This window comes from Equus caballus, chromosome 11 (genome assembly GCF_041296265.1).
Source record: "Equus caballus isolate H_3958 breed thoroughbred chromosome 11, TB-T2T, whole genome shotgun sequence".
Taxonomy (NCBI): domain Eukaryota; kingdom Metazoa; phylum Chordata; class Mammalia; order Perissodactyla; family Equidae; genus Equus; species Equus caballus.
This window is the reverse complement of record NC_091694.1, coordinates 19,641,139-19,661,962: the sequence shown is the minus strand read 5'-3', so window position 1 is coordinate 19,661,962 and position 20,824 is coordinate 19,641,139. Positions and strand designations below refer to the sequence as shown.

Sequence of the window (20,824 nt, the reverse complement as noted above, 5' to 3'; positions counted from 1 at the left end):
AACCTATAACTAGCTCACGACGGGTAATTTTTAAATGATGATTATCTTGCAAAAGTTAGACAATGCCGACATAAAAGCTAAGCATAAAAGAGTAAAAGAAAATCAACTGTGATAAGAATAAAAGAAGACCACTGCTTTGTAATGTAAGACATTTATTTTGGTTACAGTTTTAGTGTTTTAACACTGACTTGTGATACAGCAGACGTCAAACTTACAATTTTTTAAACCAGTTTGATATCTTCCCTTTTTCTGTCCAGAAAATTCACACTTTCAAATTACCCTAAAGCTGACAGGAGGTAAGTTAAGCTTCCCAGCAATCTGTTTTCCCACCCAGAGATGGCCTCTATTTTCAATCAGGATAAAGTCTTGACTTGGAAGGACCAGTGATTCATAACACTGGTTTTGTGACAAAGAAAATTTCCTGTGAGGAAAGCTCATATCTTCCTTATAAGATCAGTGCTTACTTTGATTAAGACATTAGCATTAACTTGTGACACAGAAGGCACAAACCGTCCATCACCACGGGTGGAACACAACGCCACCTGCTGGTCACCATGCTTTTACATCCCCTATAATTTCCAGGTGGTGTTAAATTCCAGGGAGGGATTCTTAGAAAACCCTACACTGTCAGAGCCAAAAAAGGACTTTAGAAGTCTCCTGGATGAGTCCCCTCCTTCGCTAGATGATTTCTGCTCTCAAGATAACTCAGAGCGGCAGGGAAACAGACCAGCCTGTGGAAGGTGTGCTGCTTTAGAACTGAGAAGAAAACCATTTGGTGCTTTAATTTTGCCCAGATGGGGGTCTGCTAGTCACAGAAAGGGATCAGGTCAGGGGAGGGGGCAAGGGGCACCCTGAGTTCCTAACCCATCACTTCCCAGGGGGTGGAAAGCTGTGCAGAAACAGCTTCCAGTCCCAGCTGGGCATGTGTTGGCTCTTACACAATAGAATTTGATTTTATTTTACATAAAGAACTAGGAGCTAAAACTTGTGAAGTAAATATGGGGTTTCTGGGACTAAAGACGATGAAGAAATTTCAAGTTATCAGCATAAAAGTAGCCCCAAAGTAAAGGCAGTAATTGTCCCAATGGCCTTTTCTCCTCACGTCCTCACAGAGAGGCCCTCGAGAGGTCCTGGGTAACTAGCCACATCACTCTGCTGGGTTTGCCTAAGTGGCTGTGGCTGCCGTGGGGTGACCACTGCCTGGGCGTGGGAGGGGAGCCCCAGCTCCAGCTCATGAGCCCCTTCCAGAAGCAGGGCAGAAAGCTCCGACCCAGGCATGCCACACGTTCCTGGAAGGAGAGCCACATACTCTAATCAAATCAGGAACCCACGCTCTCTACTTCCTTTTCCAGGAGCAGGGACAGGTGTGTGCCAACTCCGTCCCACCCTCGTCCAGGCCCTCTTGGCACCACAGCTTGAATCTTTGTACTCTGTCCAAAGCTGACTGGCCTTTGTGTGCACGGGCTGGTCAAAGACACGTGCAGCGGACCTGGATGCTCCCGGGGGCTCATTTCTTGAGGAGTATAAGAGAAAGAATTCAGCTTCTGGGAGCCGCAAACCTGAAATCTTGCCTCAGCTCTGCCTTCGAGCCAGGCAACAACCCTGAGGGTCACACCCTTAATGATTCTGAAGCCCAGTTCCTTTTTTGTAAATCCATGAATAAGCTCTACCAACTTGACAGGGTTATTGTGAGTATCAAGTTAGATTGAGGGGCAAAGTTATCTGAAAACTGTGAAGTGAGGTACACAGTTTAGAGGGCGGCCATTTCATTTCGGTGGGTCTATCTGGGCAAGAAGGCAGATGCTGTGGTCACAGAGAAAAGGGGACGTCCAGGCTGCGCAGCGCTGCCCCCGCTGTGACGAAGACCATTAACACCTGTGAGGGAGGCCCTGGGACACGCCTGCTTCTCCTTGTCCTGGCTGGAAGCTCCCGGTCCACACTGAAAAAGGCACATTCCCCACCCCAATGAATTATAAATATTCAACAAAAGTCCCTGAGAGTTCACTCAGGTAAGACTTCTTCACAAATCCTTGATCTTACCATGAATTCAGGCTTCTGGGAGTTTGAAACACCCACCAGAACAACACCCCACATATATTTGGTGCTCAAAAAAAAAAAAAAGTTTTAATTCCACAAACTTTTACCAGACACCTATGTGCTAGGCACAGGGGGCACGGCTGAGGACCACCTCTCTGCCTTAGTGCACCTGAAGACGACAGCACTGTCACTTCCCAGGATGACAATCATGCAACGTCCTAACAAGGTTCAAAGGGTTCAAAACAAAACTCCCATATTCTGACAAACATGCGTACACAAACGTGAGTGTGAGTGCTCGTGCATTCTGACAACATCCTAAAAAAAGTCCTAGAAAAGGTGGTTTCTTTTTGTTTGTTTGCTCTACCACCAATAAAGGCTCCATTTGGATGCTCCGCCATGTTTCATTTCTGCCTGGCTGAGTCATTTTTGCTCCCAAGCCTCCAGGATCTTCTCTGGCACCAGAGAGCCATCAGAACAACCTGTGAGTGGGCAGGCTATGAGCCTGGGGCCGTTCATCTCCCTGCTCGGCTGTCCTCTGGCTGTGTTTCTGAGAGACACACACCCCACACACACCCACACACACGCGCTGTAATTGGCCAACTTCCTCCTTCTGTTCTTGGAATAGCAACCGAGACAAAAAGCAGTTAGCACGAGTGGCTCGGGCTCGCCAACACTATAATTCAGGACAAAACCCTTGTAATTCTCCAAATGGTGGGGTTTTTAAATAGGCTGGACTTCAACACCCTGTTTTCTAAAAAAGAAAAATAAAACCATGCCCAAGGCATCGCTCTTCGAACAAACCAAGTGACTGAGGGCAGTCCAAGGGAAACAGTCTAAAGTAGTGGATTCTGAACTCAAGCCCTCCAAGACTCGCATTTTAAAAACTATTGATTTAGGAGTCCTCCAGGGGAATCTGTTTGCCCACCTGAGGGCCTCTTTCTTTAGATATCTTTAATCCTAAAGAAATAGTTAAAATGCTGGCTCTTTGTGGGAATTTCCATCCACTAACAACTGATGGCTACCCCCAGCTTCAGACCTCCTGACGTGACTCTGCCTGTGAGCAGAGTGTGGACGGCTGTGAGGAGACGGGGGGACAGACGTGGTGGGGAGAGAGGGGCCTGTGTTTGCATAGTTCCTTTGCATGGCTCGAGGCGCTGTGGTCCCCACTCAGGAGAGGACCCAGGGGTGGAAGGTGGGAGGCGGGGGAGGTCAGGAGGGGCCCCTGTGGGCGTCTCGAGCCTTACACTTCCACAGACCTCCTGCCCTGGGTCCTCCAGGAGAAGCATGCATGTCACAGGCCTTCCCCCTCTGCACCCCCACCTCAGGGAGAGGACATCATACATTACAGGCACAGGACACACCAGAAAGCAAGAATGCTCTCCTTAGTAAGCTCCTTTATGTGGCCCCTCCGAGGGGAAAGTGGCCCAGGGCTGTGTTGGGACAGACTTGTGGGCAAGTGCCTGGTGATGCTGGGAGCAGGGTACACTGTGTTTCCTAAACATGGCGGCTTGGGACACCTCAACCAAGGCCTCCCCCATTCGACCTCTAGAGAGGCAGTGTGGGTGCCCTAGAGTTTCAATTTCCCCTCCTTGACTAGTCTGTCATTGAGCTGGCAGAGCTGGGCCAGGAAACCATCGTTGGGGCCAATCTCACGGTTCTGCCTCACGATGCTCAGGGCAGACTTGACATCCATCTTCTGACGCAGCATGAGGTACGCGATAACTAGAGTTGGGGAGCGGCTGTAACCTTCACGGCAGTGGACAAGCACTCGGCCTGTGAGAAACAGGGGGACACGGTGAGCTGGGGCCATCCAATCACATCACAACTCTAGTCAACGCTCTTTCAGGAAATGCAAATGAAGACTACAAGGCAAGGCCATCGCGAACCCATCAGAATGGCTAAAATGAAAAAGATGGAAAACACGAGGCATCCGTGAGAAGGAGCAGCGAGGACTTTCACATGGAGGTGGGGAGGGTGTGGAAACTGGCACACCACTTTGGAAAACCGTGCAGCAGTATCTACTCAAGCTGAACACACGCAGCCCTACGGTCCCGCAGGAATGCGTGCACATTCGCCAAAGACACATTATTCATAACAGCCTCAAGCTGGAAGCTCTCAAAGGCCCGTCAATGGCAGAATGGATAAATAATAAGAATGAACAATCTACAACTTACCAGGAACAACACAGGTGAAACACACAAATAGGATATATTATGATTCCACGGAGTAGGAGAGCAGGCGAAACTGCTCCCGAAGTCTGGACAGGGGTCAAGGTGGGCGGGGGAGATTTGCGACTGGGAGGGAACACGCGGTGGGCTTTCTGGGGTGCTGGTGGTGTTTTGTTTCGTGATCTGGGGGCTGATACATGGGTGTGTGCAGTGCACTGATCCACACACTTGGTGATACGGGTACTTCTCTAAGAATTTTATATTTCAATCCAAAGCAAAACAATGAAAACAACCCAAATGTCCATCAACATGTGATGGATAAACCATCTGTGGTACAGCCATCCGATGGAATACAATGCAGCATTAAAAAGGAGTGAATTATTGATAAACAACACGGATGAAATCAAAATAATTATGCTGAGAGAAAGAGGCCAGACCAAAGAAGCGCACATTCTGTCATTCCGTTTATGGAAAATTCTACAAAATATACACTGATGTCTAATGATAGGAAGCAGACCAGGGGCCGCTTAGGAATGGAAGGCAGAGAGGGGTGGACAGAAGCGGTCCCAAAGGGACATGAGGAAAATGTGGGGGCTGATGGATATGCTCATTGTGTTGGTTGTGGTGATGGTTTCACAAGTGTATACATATGTCAAAACTTATCAAACCGTGTGCCTTAAATATGTGTAGTTTACTGAAGGCCAACTATAGCTCAACCAAGCAGTTTAAAAAGGAATAGGCATGTCAAATACAGACACAAACAATCAAAACAAACAAACACACACAAACACCCTCTCAGGGCTCCCCAAATGGCCACGAGGCCCTGCAGAATGTGGTCCCCACCTCCGACGGCACCTCCTCCTCAGCCTTCTCCCTGGATCCCAGGGCCCCGCTGCCTGCAACACCTCTTTTCCCAGGTGTTGGCTCAGATGTCACCTGCCCACCCTCCATAAAGCCACAAGCACCCCCCCATCACTTCTGCTCCGTAATCCCCTTCTCCCTCTTTATCGCTCCCACCCCCTGACAGGCCATATCTCTTTTTCACTTGTTTACTGTCATCTTTCCCTGAAATGTGAACTCCACAAGGCAAGGATGTCCATCCGTCTTGCCTCCTGCTGCATCCCCAGCATTCGGTGAAGGAAGGAAGCCATAGTGAGGAGATGCCGGAAGACATGATCAACAAAGTCCTGCGTGTTGCGGACTTTGCTGTGAGCCACAAGCCACAAGCCTTGGCTTCTCTCTATCACCTCCTCCTCCCCTTAGTTCTGGTCTCCATCACCTCTCACCTCTAGCCCCTCCACACTTCCAAACTGAGCTCTCGCTCCACCCTCACCACCTCCAATCCACTCTCCACCCAGCAGCTGGAAGGAGCTTTCTAAAACACAAGTATGACCTGTCACCATTTGCAGAGTAGGCTAGTCTCCAAGGTGTGGCTCACAAGGCCAAGTGCCTACAGCCTCAACACCTTTCCAGGGTTTTTCTCACCTCTGAGCCTTTGCACACATTGTTCCCTCTACCTGGAGCCTCCTTTCTCTCTTGGCTCCCTGGCAAACTCCTACTCATCCCTTAAGACCCCAATTCAAGTATTTCCTTTGTCAGCATAGGGATGTAGAACTCAAATTTTTGAAGTCATATGAATCTGGGTTTAAATTTTAACTTGCTTGTTGTGATGATTCAATGTGTCAACTTGGCTAGTCCATGATACCCAGTTGCTTGGTCCCACAGTAGAAGGTATTTTGTAGATGTAATTAACACCTATCATCAGTTGACTTTAAGTAAAGGAGATGACCCTTGATAATGTGCGTGGGCCTCGTCCAATCAGTAAAAGACCTTAAGAGCAAACACTGAGGCTCCCTGGAGAAGAAGGGTTCTGCCTCCTGACTAATACAGAAGTCCTGCCTGAGTTTCCGGCCTGTGGGTCTGCCCTCTAGATTGCAGATTTGGCAGCCCTACAATTGCGTGAGCCAATTCCTTAAAATAAATCATATACATTGCATTGGTTTTGTTTTTCTGGAGAACCCTGGCCAATACACTGGTTATTAACTCTATGACCCATCTAACCTCACAGTGCCTCAGTTTCCTCATCTGTGTTAAGAGGACCCACTGCACAGGTGTTGGGAGTTAATGGATGACATATAAAACCCTTAGGCCATGCCTGGCATACGTGAGCACTCAATAAATAAATACAGCCAACCCTAGGAGTCCTCTGGTGGCACCGAGTACCTCCTCGACCACAGCAGCCTGGCCCTGTGTTACGGTTGCCCACGCGCAGGTCTGCCCTCCTCTGCCACAGTCTGAGTTCCTCAAGGGCAAGGACGGTGGGGCATTGATTTTCGGATGCCCTTTGATCTCTAGCATACACAAGGGGCTCAACAAATATATGCTGACTAGCTGAGTGAATGATTTCCCACCAACATCTCTATGTAGGCATTCTTTAAAGGAAATCTGCCAGCCCAGAGTCAAACAGAGTCTCTTCTGTTCCCATCACGCTAGCCCCAAAACAGGACTCTCTTTTCCCAATGCCTTCCAAAGCAGGAAAGGGGAGTCCTCCACTTTCCTACCCATTCACTCTCGGGCCAGTGTACCCAAAGGATGCAGAGTGGGGCTTTTCCTGCCTCCGCCCTGGCAACCAGACCCTCTGCAGAGCAGCTGCCTCACCACCTGGAACATACTCAGCATGCCCGGCACTCACAGAGCCAAAGGGGAAGGAGAGGGTGTGACTGCCATCCTTCCAGGCTCCGCCCAGACGCCACCTCCTGCATGAGAGACAGGCTAGAATCTGGGGACAGGGCTGATCACGCTTCAGTAGGGGTCACTTCCCCTGGGACTGTTTGGGCTAGGGAGAAAGGAAGAGGCTGGAGGAAGCAGCACGAAGATAAAGGGAGTTGCTGAGAGACACAAGCTAAAAGCAGAAAGGGCAAGAGGCCCAGCCTGCTCAGCTGATGTCTGCCCTCTGGCCTTCTAGGATTTCTCTCCAGAACACCTTGCCCGATTGCCAGCAGCTCAGCAGTTCTGCTTCAGTCTTAGCTTACGTTTGGGACCTACCGTAAACATTTAAAAACTGGGCTGAAGTTTGCTGACCCCCAAGCTAAGCCAATCATGGCGGCCCCTTTGGCCTTGCCAGGTATTTATGTGACCCAACTCTAGCCCGTGAGATGTGAGGGGAATGCCATGGGGGCATTCCTGGGGAATGTTTTACCTGCTCTTAAAAAGAGAGAGAAATATGAGGGAAAAGAGGGCTGCCTCATCTTTTGTTATACTTTGTCCTTTTGGGAGGTAGTGACTGGATCTGCCATCTTGGGACCACTGGGGGAGTGCCATCACTGAGGGTGGCAGGAGAGAGAGAGGGAAAAGCACCTAGTCCTGATGCCACCATTGAGCTCCTGAAGCAACTAGCCCTGAAGCTCCCTCGCCTCAGGACTTCTTACGGTGGAAACAATAATTCTTCATTATTGAAGGTATTTGCATGGGGAAATTGACCCTTAGCCAAAGTCAAACCAAACACAAGGACCCCAAGGCTGCCACTGCGTGAAAGGTTTGTATGTCTTGTGTAACATGGGGCCACTCGACAGGCAGACAGGTGAGTGGAGAGAAACCTAAAGCTCCCAGCCATTCACCCCAGGAGAAAGCAAACAACAGGCTTTCCAAAGGAGGCTTGCTGTGGGCTTGTTTTCTAGAAAAAGTCCAGCCCAAGCCGCCTCCCAATGCTTCCTGGGCGACACGTCCCTTACCGTTCTTTTGAGCCAGGGCCTGGTCAATGAAGTCTGCAGCCCTTTCAAAGTAGGCGCTGAGGTTGAACTCCTGCGTGTCGTTGGCCTTGATGCCCAGGTAGGTGATGCCGGAGTCCTTGTAGAAGTTGGCGTTGGTGTTGACGTGCATGAAGGACCTGCCCTCGGCAGCGTTCAGGACATGGGTGATGCCCAGTTTCTGCAGCTTGGGGATATCCTGAGCCACAGACCTGACAGGAAACAGCAGCAGCGGATGATTAACTGACCCACTGGCAGCTCCAGGGGGAGGAAGATGGAGAAGATTCTAAGCCTCTTGGCAAAGCAAGGAACCCTCCATGCTCTGGCCCTGCCGGCTTGTCCCCGTCTTATGAGCCTCCTCCCTACCCCAGTCATATCTAATTACCAGCAGCCGCCCCAAATAGACTGAGCGGTTTCAGGCCCATGCTGTCCCTCTGCCTGGAACGCCCTTCTCCACCTTCTCCGTGGACATGCTCCCTCTCATTTTTCACCACCTTCTGCAGTATTTCCTGATCTCCCCTCCATTCCATTTGGCATCATGCTCTCCCCTATGGTGATAGGATCGCCAAGTGGCTAAAAGTGGGCTCTGGAGCCAGACTGCCTGGGTCTAAATCCAGCCCTGCGGCTTACCAGCCAGGCCACCTTGACAAGTCACTCAACCTTTCTGTGACTCAGTTTCCCTGTCTATAAAATGAGGATGACCACAGCATCTATCCCCTGGGGTTGTTCTGAGCATTAAATGAACCAATCTATAGACGGAGCCTGACCCCAGAGTCAGTGCTACTCCTCTGATGCTTGACTGTGCTTATTCACTTAGATGTCCAGGCTGTGAGCTCCTGAGGGAGGAACCCTGTCTGCTTCAGGTCTGTACGCTGGCACCTACCATGGCACCTGGCGCAGTAGATGCTGAGTGAAAACACAGTGAATCAGTGAAGAAGAATGCAAGCAGCACATCCCAGGCAGCCTCCTTCCTTGGATTATCAAATGCAGTAGCCCCTCTTGTGCCCCAGAGGGATCTCCCCTGCCCCAGTCCACTAGCCACGTTTCTGAAGCTCTCTAGGGTGAGTAAGCACTTGGGGAGCAAGTGGCCCCAACAGAACTACGGGGTTTACAAAACATTCGATCTGAATAGTCAAAGGGCTCCTTTATTTCATCCCACAACAACATCCCGATTCAAACAGCAGTTTACACTTTACAGAACGCCTTCTCCTACATGATCTAGTGCGCCTGTCACAGTGGCCCTGCGAGGAAGGAAGCAGAGAGCTTCAGCTCCGGCCCGGCAGGACAGCGGAAGGATGTGCACGCGCTCACACGGGCCGCTGGGCGGCAAAGCTGGACGGAGACCGCCTTTCTCCTGACACCAGCCCTGCTCGGCCATCCCTCACTCTGCCTCATGCCCCATCAACTGCAAGTCCTGAGACCTAGAAAACATGGCTCATCCAGCTCCTCGCTGCCCTGGGAGCCTGATCAGGAGCCCTGATTTTGTTAAGGGGCTCCCGATGCTGGAGGAGAACTGGGTGCTCAGTGGATCATCCGTGCTGAGCGCCCCACCCCAACCCCTGGCTAAGTCAAGGTCAGATTTGCTTAGAGGGCAAGGGGCGTGTTTTCTGCAGGGGCCATCAGCACTTGCCACTCTGGCTGCCACCACGCGTTCACAACCTTGACTTCCACTTGGGAAGTGGCAACAGCTGAATGTGCCAAACTGCCCAAGAGAGCAGGCTTTCCAAGGCTGCCAAGGCCACTTGCTGCTTGGGTGCCTGGAAAAGTGGTTATCCTCAGAATTTTGCAGTTACTGAGGCCTTTGGCTGAGACTCTGGGACTGTTTTAGCCGTCTCTGCTCACAACACTGCACATGACTGTGAAGCAGTGGCTGATTAAAAAACAAACAACTAACTTTGAAGAGTCACCCCCATTCGTCTCCCTTCTCTAATACTACTTTGACATGCAACAAATTCACTATTATCATTACTATGAACGAACGCTGTAGAGTGCCTGACCCATAGTAGGTCTTCAATATGGTGAACAAATGTTGGAAGGGATGAGACCGTCCCCCATGAGGCTGGGACCTGCTTTATGGACTTCCCCTAGCTCTGTAGTGACCCCCATTTTTGTGACAGCCTTTAGCAGGGTAAGCAGAAGGTCCTGTCCATGATGGGGACACAGACATGAACAAGACATTGACCCTGTCCTCACAATCCCTCAGCCTCCACAAGGTTGGGCCTCCATGTCCTCCTGCGGAAAACGAGAGAAGGGTTAGTTCTCCGTTTCCAACACGCAGCCCCTGGGCCCAGGGAACTCTGGGCTCTGGTACCAGGGCCCTCAGGGTCTCATGAAAATCCATCCTGCGCCCTCCCGAGGCTGCACAGGCATTTCAACTGGTGTTTCAGCACCTCTCAGAATGGTTAACAACTGGTTCTCTCCCGCTGCTGAGAAATTCTTACTAGCAGTTTGGCTAATGGAAAATAGGAAAATCAATTTGGAGAGAAGAACTCTAAGTGATAAATAATAAATGCATTTCCTGGTGGTGAGAAGGCTGAGAGCCTTTTGTAAGTGATGGCTCAGTTCCTTACAGGATTTATCATTGGGCATCTTAGAGTCCCATGCATATCAAATCCTATCTGGAAAGCGGGAGAAGTAGCGCGGAAACCCCAACCCAGCTCTCTGGACCCCTCATTTGGAATATTTCGATTCCATGATCTGGCCTGCCCAGCCGGGGAAAAGCTCCACGCCCGGACTGTGACGTCAGCTCGTTGCCATGGCAGCGAAGGCAGACATTCCGCGGTGACCTCACTGCAGAACCAGGCAGCTGTCACATGACGCGCGGGGTCGGAGACCGGCCGGGCGACAGAGGGCCACCTGTTAAGTGAACCTGGTAGCCCCGACCCCGCCCAAGGCCGAGCCCTAGCGGGTGGCGGCTCTGGGCCGGACGCTGAGCAGGCCGAGCGGCCCCGGGGCTCCGCGCACCCCGCGAAAGGAACGACCGCGCTGGGCCGGAGCGGGGTCCACCCTTCCGCCCCACGCGCAGGGGTGGGCGGCGACTCCAGCCCCCGCCCAGCCCCCGCTCGTGCTCCGGGGGGAGCGACCACGCCCCGGCTGCCCCCGCTCGCGCCTGCCGACGCCCCCACCCCAGCTCTCGGGTGGGCGGGGCGCCCAGTGAGGGGCCGGCGGGGTCAGGGCTCGGGAGCAGGGACTCACGCGTTGCCCACGTAGATCCGCGGGGTGACCTCGTTGCAGGGCTGGCTCGGGAGGCTGTAGCAGCCACTGCCGTCCGAGAGCAGATCGTTGAGGTCCTGCACCGAGAGCTCGAACGGGCCCGACATGGCGGCGGCCGGGCCCTGCACGCCGGGGCAGCAGCCAGCGAGGGGAGAGCGGCCGGGTCAGCTGGGCGGGGGCTCCTGAGCCGGGACCCGCCCCGTCCCGCCCCGGAGGCGGGCCGCCGGGCGCGGGAAGCGGCGGAGCGCGGGCGGCCACGCGCGCTCCACTCCCGGACGGACACGCGCCGCCGGGCGCCGAGCAGACGCTCCCGAGACCCCCTGGGCATGTCTCCGGGGACGGAAGTGCCACCACTCTTGAGTTTCGGGGTCCTCTCCCACCCCTAGCTGAGGCATTTTCTCTGTTATTATAAACTGCGGAGTGCAGTCACTTCATTGGACCAACTGCAGGGCGCAGTAAATGTTCCTTTGATCAAGATACAGCCAAGTGTCGCTTATTTTTTTCAGGAACTGGGTTCCGCTTGTGAGCTCTAGCTCTGCCTGCTGCGGACCAGCGGCGTTGGCATCACCCAGGAGCTTGTCAGAAATGCAGAATCTCCGCCCTAGCTCAGAACCAAATGAAAACGTGCATTTTACAGGACTCCCTGGGGATCCCCGGGAGGGTTAAAGTTGGAGAAGGCCAACTCCGAGACATGTTTCTTTCAATATTCATTGAGAGTCAGCGTCGTGCTTAGACGCTTGGGCTCTGTGCAACTGGCCTTGGAATTCTGACCCTGGGAAATTACTTAACCTCGCTGAGCTTGTTTGCTGAAAACAATAAGGGTAATAATAATAGTGGCTAATTCCTAGGGTCGTTTGGAAGATTAAATATGACATTCAGGAAAAGCGCCCAACACTACATACTGAGCACTTAGCAGGTGTGTACTCTCTCTCTCTACATCAGCAAACGTGTGGAGCACCCACGAGGTGCTGTCTGTACCCTGGGCTAGTGTGGGGATGAATCAAGCCCCTCTGCAGCCCTTCCTGGAGCAGCTGCCAGCCCACTATGAGCCACACAGTGTCAACAACTCATCTTTTACTGGGGTCGTACTAGGAGCAAGAGACAGTCTCTGTCCTCCCCCACTGCCATGAAAATGGCACATTCTCCTTCCTCCAAAAGGCAAATATGGTCCCCAGAATTCAGGAAACCCACATCCTGAGCCCTGCTCTGCCACTAACTTGGTTCGTGAACAGCTTGGCTGCTGCTCTGGACTTCAGTTTCCTCATCTGCAAAATGAAGAAATTGGATCAGATTATCCTTAAGGTCATCTTTCACCTCCCCAAAAAGCTTGTGGTTGCACACCTTCAGGGAAATCATTGCAGTGGAGACTAGAAGACTACTTAGCTTATAGGCCAGGGTGTGTACAAGGCTGGATTTCTCTCCCCCCGACCCCAACCCAGCGCCTTCCCACCAGGCCCAGAACACCACGCTTTTTCCCCTTGGTGTTGGTGGCATCTGCATTCCAGGCAGGTGGGAAAGCTTCTGAGTCTCACCCTTCGTCTTGACTTGGACCCAGGTTGGCTTTCAAAGAGAAGCCCAGGGGTAGCTGGACATGCTCTGCTGCTCCTCCTCCTTCCCCAAGAGCTGTCCCTGATGTCATAACTGGGTAACTATGACAACCCATCAGAGGGACAGTGGAGTACCTCACAGAGGAGCCTGGGGGCCTCATTCCTGAAGTGAGACTAGGAAGGGAAGATGAACAGTTCCCTGGATTATCTAGCCTACCCTGTAATCGTCTCGAATCATAGGCAGAGCACAACCTTCAGGAAGAAACTGGACTTTGGCCACTACATATTTCACAAGAATCGAATACAAATAGGTATGTGGGCTGTTTGGGCTGGACACTGCCATTAGAGGTTCTGGAAGTGTCCACCTTAGAGATATTGACGGGAAATCAAACCAGTGCACAGCTTTGCAATGATGCGGTCTTCTCTGCTGACTTGGGTCAAGAGGACATTAGCGTCAGTGACAAAATTGATCTTCTGCCAGGGAGTTCATTTGATGAAAATGCTCATTTAAACTCTTGAAAGCTAAAGGGAGCTAGAAAGAGGGTAGGACTTCAGCACTCAGTACCCAGGCTAGTCATCCTGGGAAGGGCGGGGGCGGGGGGGTGGGGCGGGGAGGCTCTTTCACTGGATTCAAAGGACATCTATTTCTGTAAATTTTACTTTTTCTAGCCCTCACCATCCTTTCATTTCTGCTCAAAAGTCTTCAAAGATGTCAGTTTGGGAAATTAAGCTAAACTAAAATTCCTGAACTGGACTAAGGTCAGAATTTAAAATCGGAATGCTGACTAATCGGGGCTGTTGTCTAGAATGTTAGTAGGTTTTCTGAGGCTGCTCAGACTCCCGTGACTCAACCGTGCTCTCTCTCATCCTTCTCCAGTGAAGCCTACTGTCGATACCAAACCTCCAGTGGCACACACACATCACATCTTAAAACTGAGCAAACTACAGGTATTCTTGCCATCCGCAGATGTTCTTTATTTTTATCTATGTCCTAAAGAGGTCCAGTTTCCCAGAGCCTTCTAAATACTCACCTAACCCAAAGATTCGTCCATTCTCCTCCTCTCCATAAACACTACCCCATTTCCCAGTCTCTACTGAGGCCCTCCATTTTCCCCTTTCCCACAATCCCAGAGGAGAAGGATGCTCAGCCACTGTGTTGGAGCAGCGTAGCAATGACGTCACTGGTGGGGTGGGTTTTCTTTCCAGAGCGAACAAAAGAGAATCGACAAAATCGAATATGAAAACAAGCAACTGTGTCAGAAAATCGCGAATGCTCATCGCGGCCCTGCCAAGGTGGATTGCTGGAATGAATATTTTTCCAAGAGGTAACGTTCTTTCTCTTTATTTCATTAGTGGAAAGTCAAAGTTGACCTTCCCCTTGTTGGGTTGTAGTGGAGGTTCTCCTGAGCGGGAGGAATACAGAAATTATCTTGAGGGATAACCAAAGAGACCATGTTAAGGAGAATGAAAGATACCAAAAAATGGGGACCTTTCTCTAGCCTTGAGCTAACTTTCATTTCATCTAAGAGACTTTTTGGGGTCCTATTCAGAGTTTGTCAAAAGAAAGCACTATATACTTTTGTAAAATGATGAATATAGCTGGGACTACGACGCAGCCTTCTTGAAATAGTATCTACAGATATTTCCTGAGCAACCACTATGTGCTGAGCAACAGGAAGACAGAGATGACATGAGCTGTCTATCTCCCAAACTCAAAGAACTTGAGGTTTGGCAGGGAGACACTTGTATAAATAATAAGGCGTGTGGTCAGGGCGACAAAAGAAGTGTACGCAAGGGAAAGAATTTGGCGGGTGTGTGTGTGTGTGTGTGTGGCAGGCAGTGCCAAGATGCCTTTGTTGTATCCTTGCGCATCTGAAACAGAGTTGAAAGCTGAGGGGAGTGAGGTAAACCAAAACTTGTCATCCGCCATTTGTGATTTATCCACAGGCAAGACCTTCCCCCAGCTTGTAAACCAGACGTTCTCAATCGTGGTTTCACATAATTCCTGGGGAGCGTTTACAAAATGCCGATGCCTAAACTCCACCCTAGATCAATAAAGTAGAATCTTCTAGTGAACAGCAGGGTTGAGAACCACTGACGGAAACCTGTAAATGCTTTGCATGTTTCCCAGAGTGCAGTCTGGCTCAACATGGGGGCAGGGTGTCAAGGCTCAGCAGGAGAGTTTGTTTCCTGCTCTCAGGCAGCCTAGGTTTATGACATCACAACTTCATCTCCCCCACTCCCATCCAAGAGAATTTTATTCTTCATGCGTCTTGGGGTTTTGTGTTTTTCAGCTTAAACAGAGAAACAAGGAACCGGGAGCTAGTGAGAATCACGGTGGAAAACCAGGGCATTCTGAAGAGGCTTGGTGATCGCAAACCCCACTATGACCGCAAGTCATCCGAGATAGACTGGCAGGCACGTGGGCACTCTGTGATATTCTCGGGTGTGCACAGAGTTGGTCTGTGTTCAGAGTAGAGTTAGTCTCAGGAGGACCCCTAAGGAGCTGAGGGCGAGATCATGAGAAATGCAACAGTCAGTAAAGGAAAAACCACCCAGAGCAAACAAGGCTGACGACGGGAGCAAACCGTCCCCAAGCTAAGAAGATCTCCTTGGTAGCAAAGCCAGTATGCGTCAGTTTCAGAAAATACCTGGTAGCATCTTCCCTCATCCCTTAATTCATTAAGAAAGGCTGAAGAGGGGCTGGCCCCGTGGCGGAGTGGTTAAGTTCGCGCGCTCCGCTGCAGGCGGTCCAGTGTTTCGTTGGTTCGAATCCTGGGCGCGGACATGGCATTGCTCATCAGACCACGCTGAGGCAGCGTCTCACATGCCACAACTAGAAGGACCCACAACGAAGAATATACAACTATGTACCGGGGGGCTTTGGGGAGAAAAAGGAAAAAATAAAATCTTTATAAAAAAAAAAAAAAGGCTGAAGATACAAGCTAAGAGGATGAAGGGTATGGGATTCAGATGTGGTTGATTTGCTTCCACAAATGATCCTTCAAGCCTTCTACAGTGTTTTTAGGAAGCTTCACTCCCTGGCTTTCGTCTGTAAGCCTTTTCTAAGCCATCTTTAGGATTTAAAACTTTAACTTTCACACCAGTATCCTGGCATTGACATACATCTTTCTGATTTTTTTTCCCTTCAAGAATTCAAGGCGCTATATCAGAAATACAACAAGATATCTTCTCTCCCAAGAGGAATAGGTATGTCTTAACACAGCTGCTCTTTATTACAGAACACGGCGATCACAGCTGGGTCCAGAGAAGGAGGGGCCCAGTGAAGGGGTGCGTTTTGCCCTTCTGTACTATCGACTGGTCATACATTCAGGGAACCGATAGCCCTGCCTTTGTTTCCTCTCTCTGTACAAATAGGAAATGACTGTCTTTTGTCACCAGCTTTGAGGCTTTACATGAGTCTAAGGGGAAGTGATTTGTTCCAATAAGACTTAAACAGGAGGTCTCATGGCTTTAATGTTGTGCCAAAGTTACATGACAGGTCTCTGCACTATTCAGAACTACTGTTGTGTTGGCATTCTATAATATTTAACATTATTAGTAATGACTATATTTTTCCCCCCGGGGAGAAGGATAAATGGACATTCAGACTTTCCAAAGAATAGTTCTGTATAATTGATGGTTCTCCATTTCTCTCCCTCTCCTCTCTCTCAATACAAGGTTACTCACCGTGGAAAAGATACAAGAGGAGGCCCTAGGATTCCTTAGCCGCTTAGAATCCCAAGACACTTCTAAGTGGCTGAATGTTCCATCTTAGGATGCTACAATAAAACTTGGAACATAAAATGAGTAAGTTACATTTAAGGTGCCCAAAGGTTTTAAGTCTCACCCCAAAATGGAGACAGAATGGGGCAGACAGAAGGAAAGATGCAACAAGCATTTTTACTTAGGGCTATGAAAAGAAGTGTTAATGAGAGAGAGACAACTTTTTAAAACATACACCATCACCACTACCATCCTGGGGGGAAGAAAAGATGGGGTGATGATCCAGCCACAAGTTCAGCTCTGTCAAAATGGAAAACAAAAGCACACGGCAAAGTTAAGGTTCAGACAACACAGAGAACAAATGCCATTAGTTCCTCTGAATACACAGAAGTGGAAAAGAATGCTTCATTGAAGTTTCCATGTATCTTGTTCATTTATAGGGAGCAGCAACGATGAAAATGTCAAAAAAATCTCAAAACATATAGCAAGGCAATGTTGCATGGCTTCTATGACTGGTCATGCTGGTTTTGAGCCGGACTTTTTAAACCTTTTATTTTGAAAGGGAGTAGATCTTAAGTCTTAAATGTTAAATCTTAAAATAAACTTTTTTATTTTAAAATAATTAGATTCACAGGAAGTTGCAAATAAACGTACAGAGGGGCCACCTGCACCCTTCCCCCAGCCTCCCCCCCACAATGTTAACATCTTGCATAACTATAGTACACAATATCAGACCAGGAGGTTGACATTGGTACAATCCATAGAGCATATACAAATTTCACCAGTTATCCATGCACTCATTTGTATGTGTGTGTACAGCTCTATGCAATTGTATCACATTTGTAGCTTTGCGTAACTACAACCACATTCAAGGTGGTTAACTGTACCATTATCAAAAGACTCCATTGTACCACCCCTTTTAACCACAGTCACCTTCTTCCTCCCATCCCTAACTCCTGGCAATCACTAATCTGTTTTCCATCTCTATAATTACGTTATTTCATGAGCGTTACATAAATGGGATCATGCAGAATGTATCCATTCTTTTGAGACTGGCTTTTTTCATTCTGTATAATTTCCTTGAGGTTCATCCAAGCTGTGTGTACCAATAGCTCATTCCTTTTTATTGCTGAGTAATATTCCACGGTATGGATGTACTACAGTTTATTTAACCACTCACCCATGAAAAGACATTTGGGTAGTTTCCTGTTTTTTGACCATTATGAATAAAACTGCTATGAACATTTGTGCACAAGTTTCTACATGAAAATAAGTTTGATTTCTCTGAGATAAAGGCCCAAGAATGCAATTGCTGGGTTGTATGGTAAGTCCATTTTGAAGGGAACTACAAAACTATTTTCCAGAGTGGCTGTACCATTTTACATTCCCACCAGCAATGAATGAGTGATTCAGTTTTTCCACATCCCCATCAGTATTTGATGTTATTGCTATTGTTTATTTTAGTCATTCTAATACGTGTGTAGTGACATCTCATGTAGTTTTAACTTGCATTTCTCTAATGATTAATGAACTTGAACATCTTTCATATGCTTATTTGCCATCTGTACATCCTCTTTGGTGAAATGTCTGTGTATATCTTTTCCTATTTTCTAATCAAATTATTCTTTTTTTTAATATTGAATTTTGGGAGTTCTTTATATATTACAGATACAAGTCCTTTGTTGGATATGTGATTTGCAAAATATTTTCTCCCAGTCTGTAACTTCTCTTTTTGTGTTCTTAATGGCGTCTTTCATAGAGCAAAATATTTTAATTTTAATGACATCCAATTTATCAATGATGAAACCATTCGTATCTTGAGTGTATCAGTGTCAGTATCCTGGTTGTGATTTTGTGCTATAGTTTTGCACTGTGCTACCCACTGGGGGAAACTAGGGAAGGGGTACACAGGATCTCTCTGTCTTGTTTCTTACGCACACGTAAATCTGCAATTATCTCAAAGTAAAAAGTTGAAAGAAAAAAATCAGTAAGTCCAAATATAAATTCATCATTAATGAATTTCTAGTTTCTATTCTAGTATTTAATGAATTCTACTAATTAATGAGATGAACTAGTTCCAGTTAATCTCAGTTTGAGGAACCATCATTCTTCTAGACATCCAGCTTAGAAACCTGGCCGTCATCCTTGACTTCACTCCCTCCCTCCCTTTTATCCCTTCCCCTCCTTGTATGTTTTAAATCTACCAGGCCTACTTCTCAGTCTCTGTATGTGTTACTGCTCAGATTTCAGCCACTTGTGATTTACGACCAGTATGAGTAACACAAAAATATGCCCAAATCACTTTCTAGCGTAACACCTTCAGTGACTTGCCATTCTTTCCAGAATGAGCCATACTTTTAAATGTGGCATACAAAATATGTACATATGACCCCACCATGATCCTGTTGCTCCTGTCTTTGCAGACTCTATCAATATGAATTCTTAGTTTCAAGCAACGGAAATTGACTTTGTCTGATTTAAGTAGTGGAATAATTTATTAAAGAATATGAATCAGTTAACAGTATTTGCTAGAAAACCACAGAACCGAGCTTCAAGTTGCCCATCGAGGAACAGCATCCACCATCTTGCTGTGGAGCTGGTCTGCGGGTGTGGTGGCTCGCCCTGCTGCCCCCGCTTCACCTAGATCTTGCTGACCTGCTACAGCTGCCTTTGACAACCACTGTCCCTGCCATTTTGTGTCACTAGTTCCCAATTCCACATCAGTAAAGGTGTACTGATTGGTGTAATTCCTCAGCTGCAAGGGAGGCTAGGGGAATGAGCGTCTGGCTTTTCCCACTCCTGGGCATGGCATCTGCTTCTCACCAGAATTCACAAGATAGGAAATTTCCCCCAAATTAGAATAAGGCTCAGACACTAGAATTCCACAAAAATGACAAACGTCTGTAAGCTTGTGTCTCATCACTCCTTGCCTTTTTCAACTAACAGAAGACACAGCTTCTTCTCATCCCATTTATTTTCCTGTTGTCTCCTCTCACTGGAAAACCCATACTTCTGCCTCTTTTCCTGGACAACCCCTATCCATTATATATCCAGGAGAGGCCATTCTCCAGGAAGTCACCTTGAACTGCTCAGGTTATATTAGGTATCTTTCAAATATTTGGACATTTTCCTGTTGTCTTTCTGTGATTTCTAGTTTGATTCCATTATGGTCAGAGAACACAGTCTAATTTCCAACCATTTGTTAATATAGTCTATAGATGAATATTTCATGGGCATTTGAAAAGAACGTGTCCGTACTGTGCTGCTGTTGGCGGGATTCTGTAAATGTCAGTTCAACCCCGTTGGCTGATGGTCTTCAGTTCTTCCCTATCCTGGATGACGTTCTGTTCTGGTTCTATCAATTGCTGAGACTAGGGTGTGAGATCCCCAATTATAACCGTGGATTTGTCTCGTTCTCCTTTCAGCTCTATCAGTTTTTGCTTCATGTATTTTAAAACTCTGGTGTTGAGCGCCTACACATTTAGGATTGCTATATCTTCTTGGTGGAGTGCCCCTTTCACCATTATATGTGTCCCTCTTTGTCCTAGCAATTCTCTTTCTCTGAAATCCACTTTATGTGATAATACAGCCACTACTGCTTTTTAAAAACTGTTTGCATAATACACCAGTTTCTATCCTTACTTTCGACCTACCTATGTACGCTTGTAGACAGTATATAGTTGTCGTGTTTTTTTTATCGACTCTGCCAATTTCTGTCTTTTAAGTGGTCACTTTATCCTCCTCACTTTTAAACTATAATTACCATATGTATTTCCTCTACATGCATCGCATACCACATCAGATGGTGTTATAAATTTTTCTTCAACCAGAAAATATCCATAAAGAAAATCAAGAGGTGAAGAATAATCCATTATGTTTACTTCTATTTTCACCTATTCTGTTGTTTTTTTTCCTTTCTAAAGGTCCCGGCCTTTTGCTATTTTCTTTCTGTTTGGAGAACTTCCTTGAGCAATTCTTTAAGGGTAGGTCTCAATAAATTCTGTCAGCTTCATCTGAGAATGTCTTCCTTTCCCCTTCATTCCTGGAGGATAGTTTCATCACATAGGATTCAAAGTTGACAGTTCTCAGCACTTGACACACGTGTCACTTTTTCTAGCCTCCATAGTTGGCTTTATGGGCAATACTAAAATGGAACCTGAATTGGTGTTGCTTCCGGGGTGTTCCTCCCTGTTTTTAAGATTTTTTTCTTAGTCTTTAGTTTTCAGAAGATTAATTAATGATGTGTCTCGGTATGCATTTCTTTGGGCTTATCCAATTTGGAGTTTATCAGCTTCTTGAATCTGTAGGTTTATATCTTTCACCAAATTTGGGGAGTTCTCACCCATGATTTCTTTGAATACTCTTCAGTCCCACACTTTCTCCTCTC

The 20,824-nt window shown here is 48.0% G+C and overlaps 2 protein-coding genes across 3 annotated transcripts; one reads left to right on the top strand and one right to left on the bottom strand.

Annotated features, from left to right (window-relative positions):
* Positions 1–135: 135 nt before the first annotated feature.
* DUSP3 (dual specificity phosphatase 3) lies at positions 136–12,820 on the bottom strand. Of its 2 annotated transcripts, XM_023652459.2 has the most exons (5): positions 12,697–12,820; positions 12,382–12,429; positions 11,147–11,286; positions 7,937–8,163; positions 136–3,810 (listed from the first exon to the last, which is right to left on the bottom strand). In XM_023652459.2, the coding sequence occupies exons 2-5, from the start codon at positions 12,427–12,429 to the stop codon at positions 3,605–3,607; spliced, it is 621 nt and encodes a 206-aa protein (XP_023508227.1). In that variant the 5' UTR covers positions 12,697–12,820; the 3' UTR covers positions 136–3,604. The 2 variants fall into 2 exon arrangements, with proteins under 2 accessions (XP_023508227.1, XP_070083278.1); XM_070227177.1 differs by lacking the exon at positions 12,382–12,429 and having other exon boundaries at positions 12,697–12,795.
* On the top strand, positions 12,707–18,421 carry CFAP97D1 (CFAP97 domain containing 1). The gene is made up of 6 exons (XM_003362473.5): positions 12,707–13,022; positions 13,589–13,659; positions 13,918–14,036; positions 15,006–15,129; positions 15,865–15,921; positions 16,393–18,421. The coding sequence occupies exons 1-5, from the start codon at positions 12,899–12,901 to the stop codon at positions 15,919–15,921; spliced, it is 495 nt and encodes a 164-aa protein (XP_003362521.1). The 5' UTR covers positions 12,707–12,898; the 3' UTR covers positions 16,393–18,421.
* Positions 18,422–20,824: the final 2,403 nt, after the last annotated feature.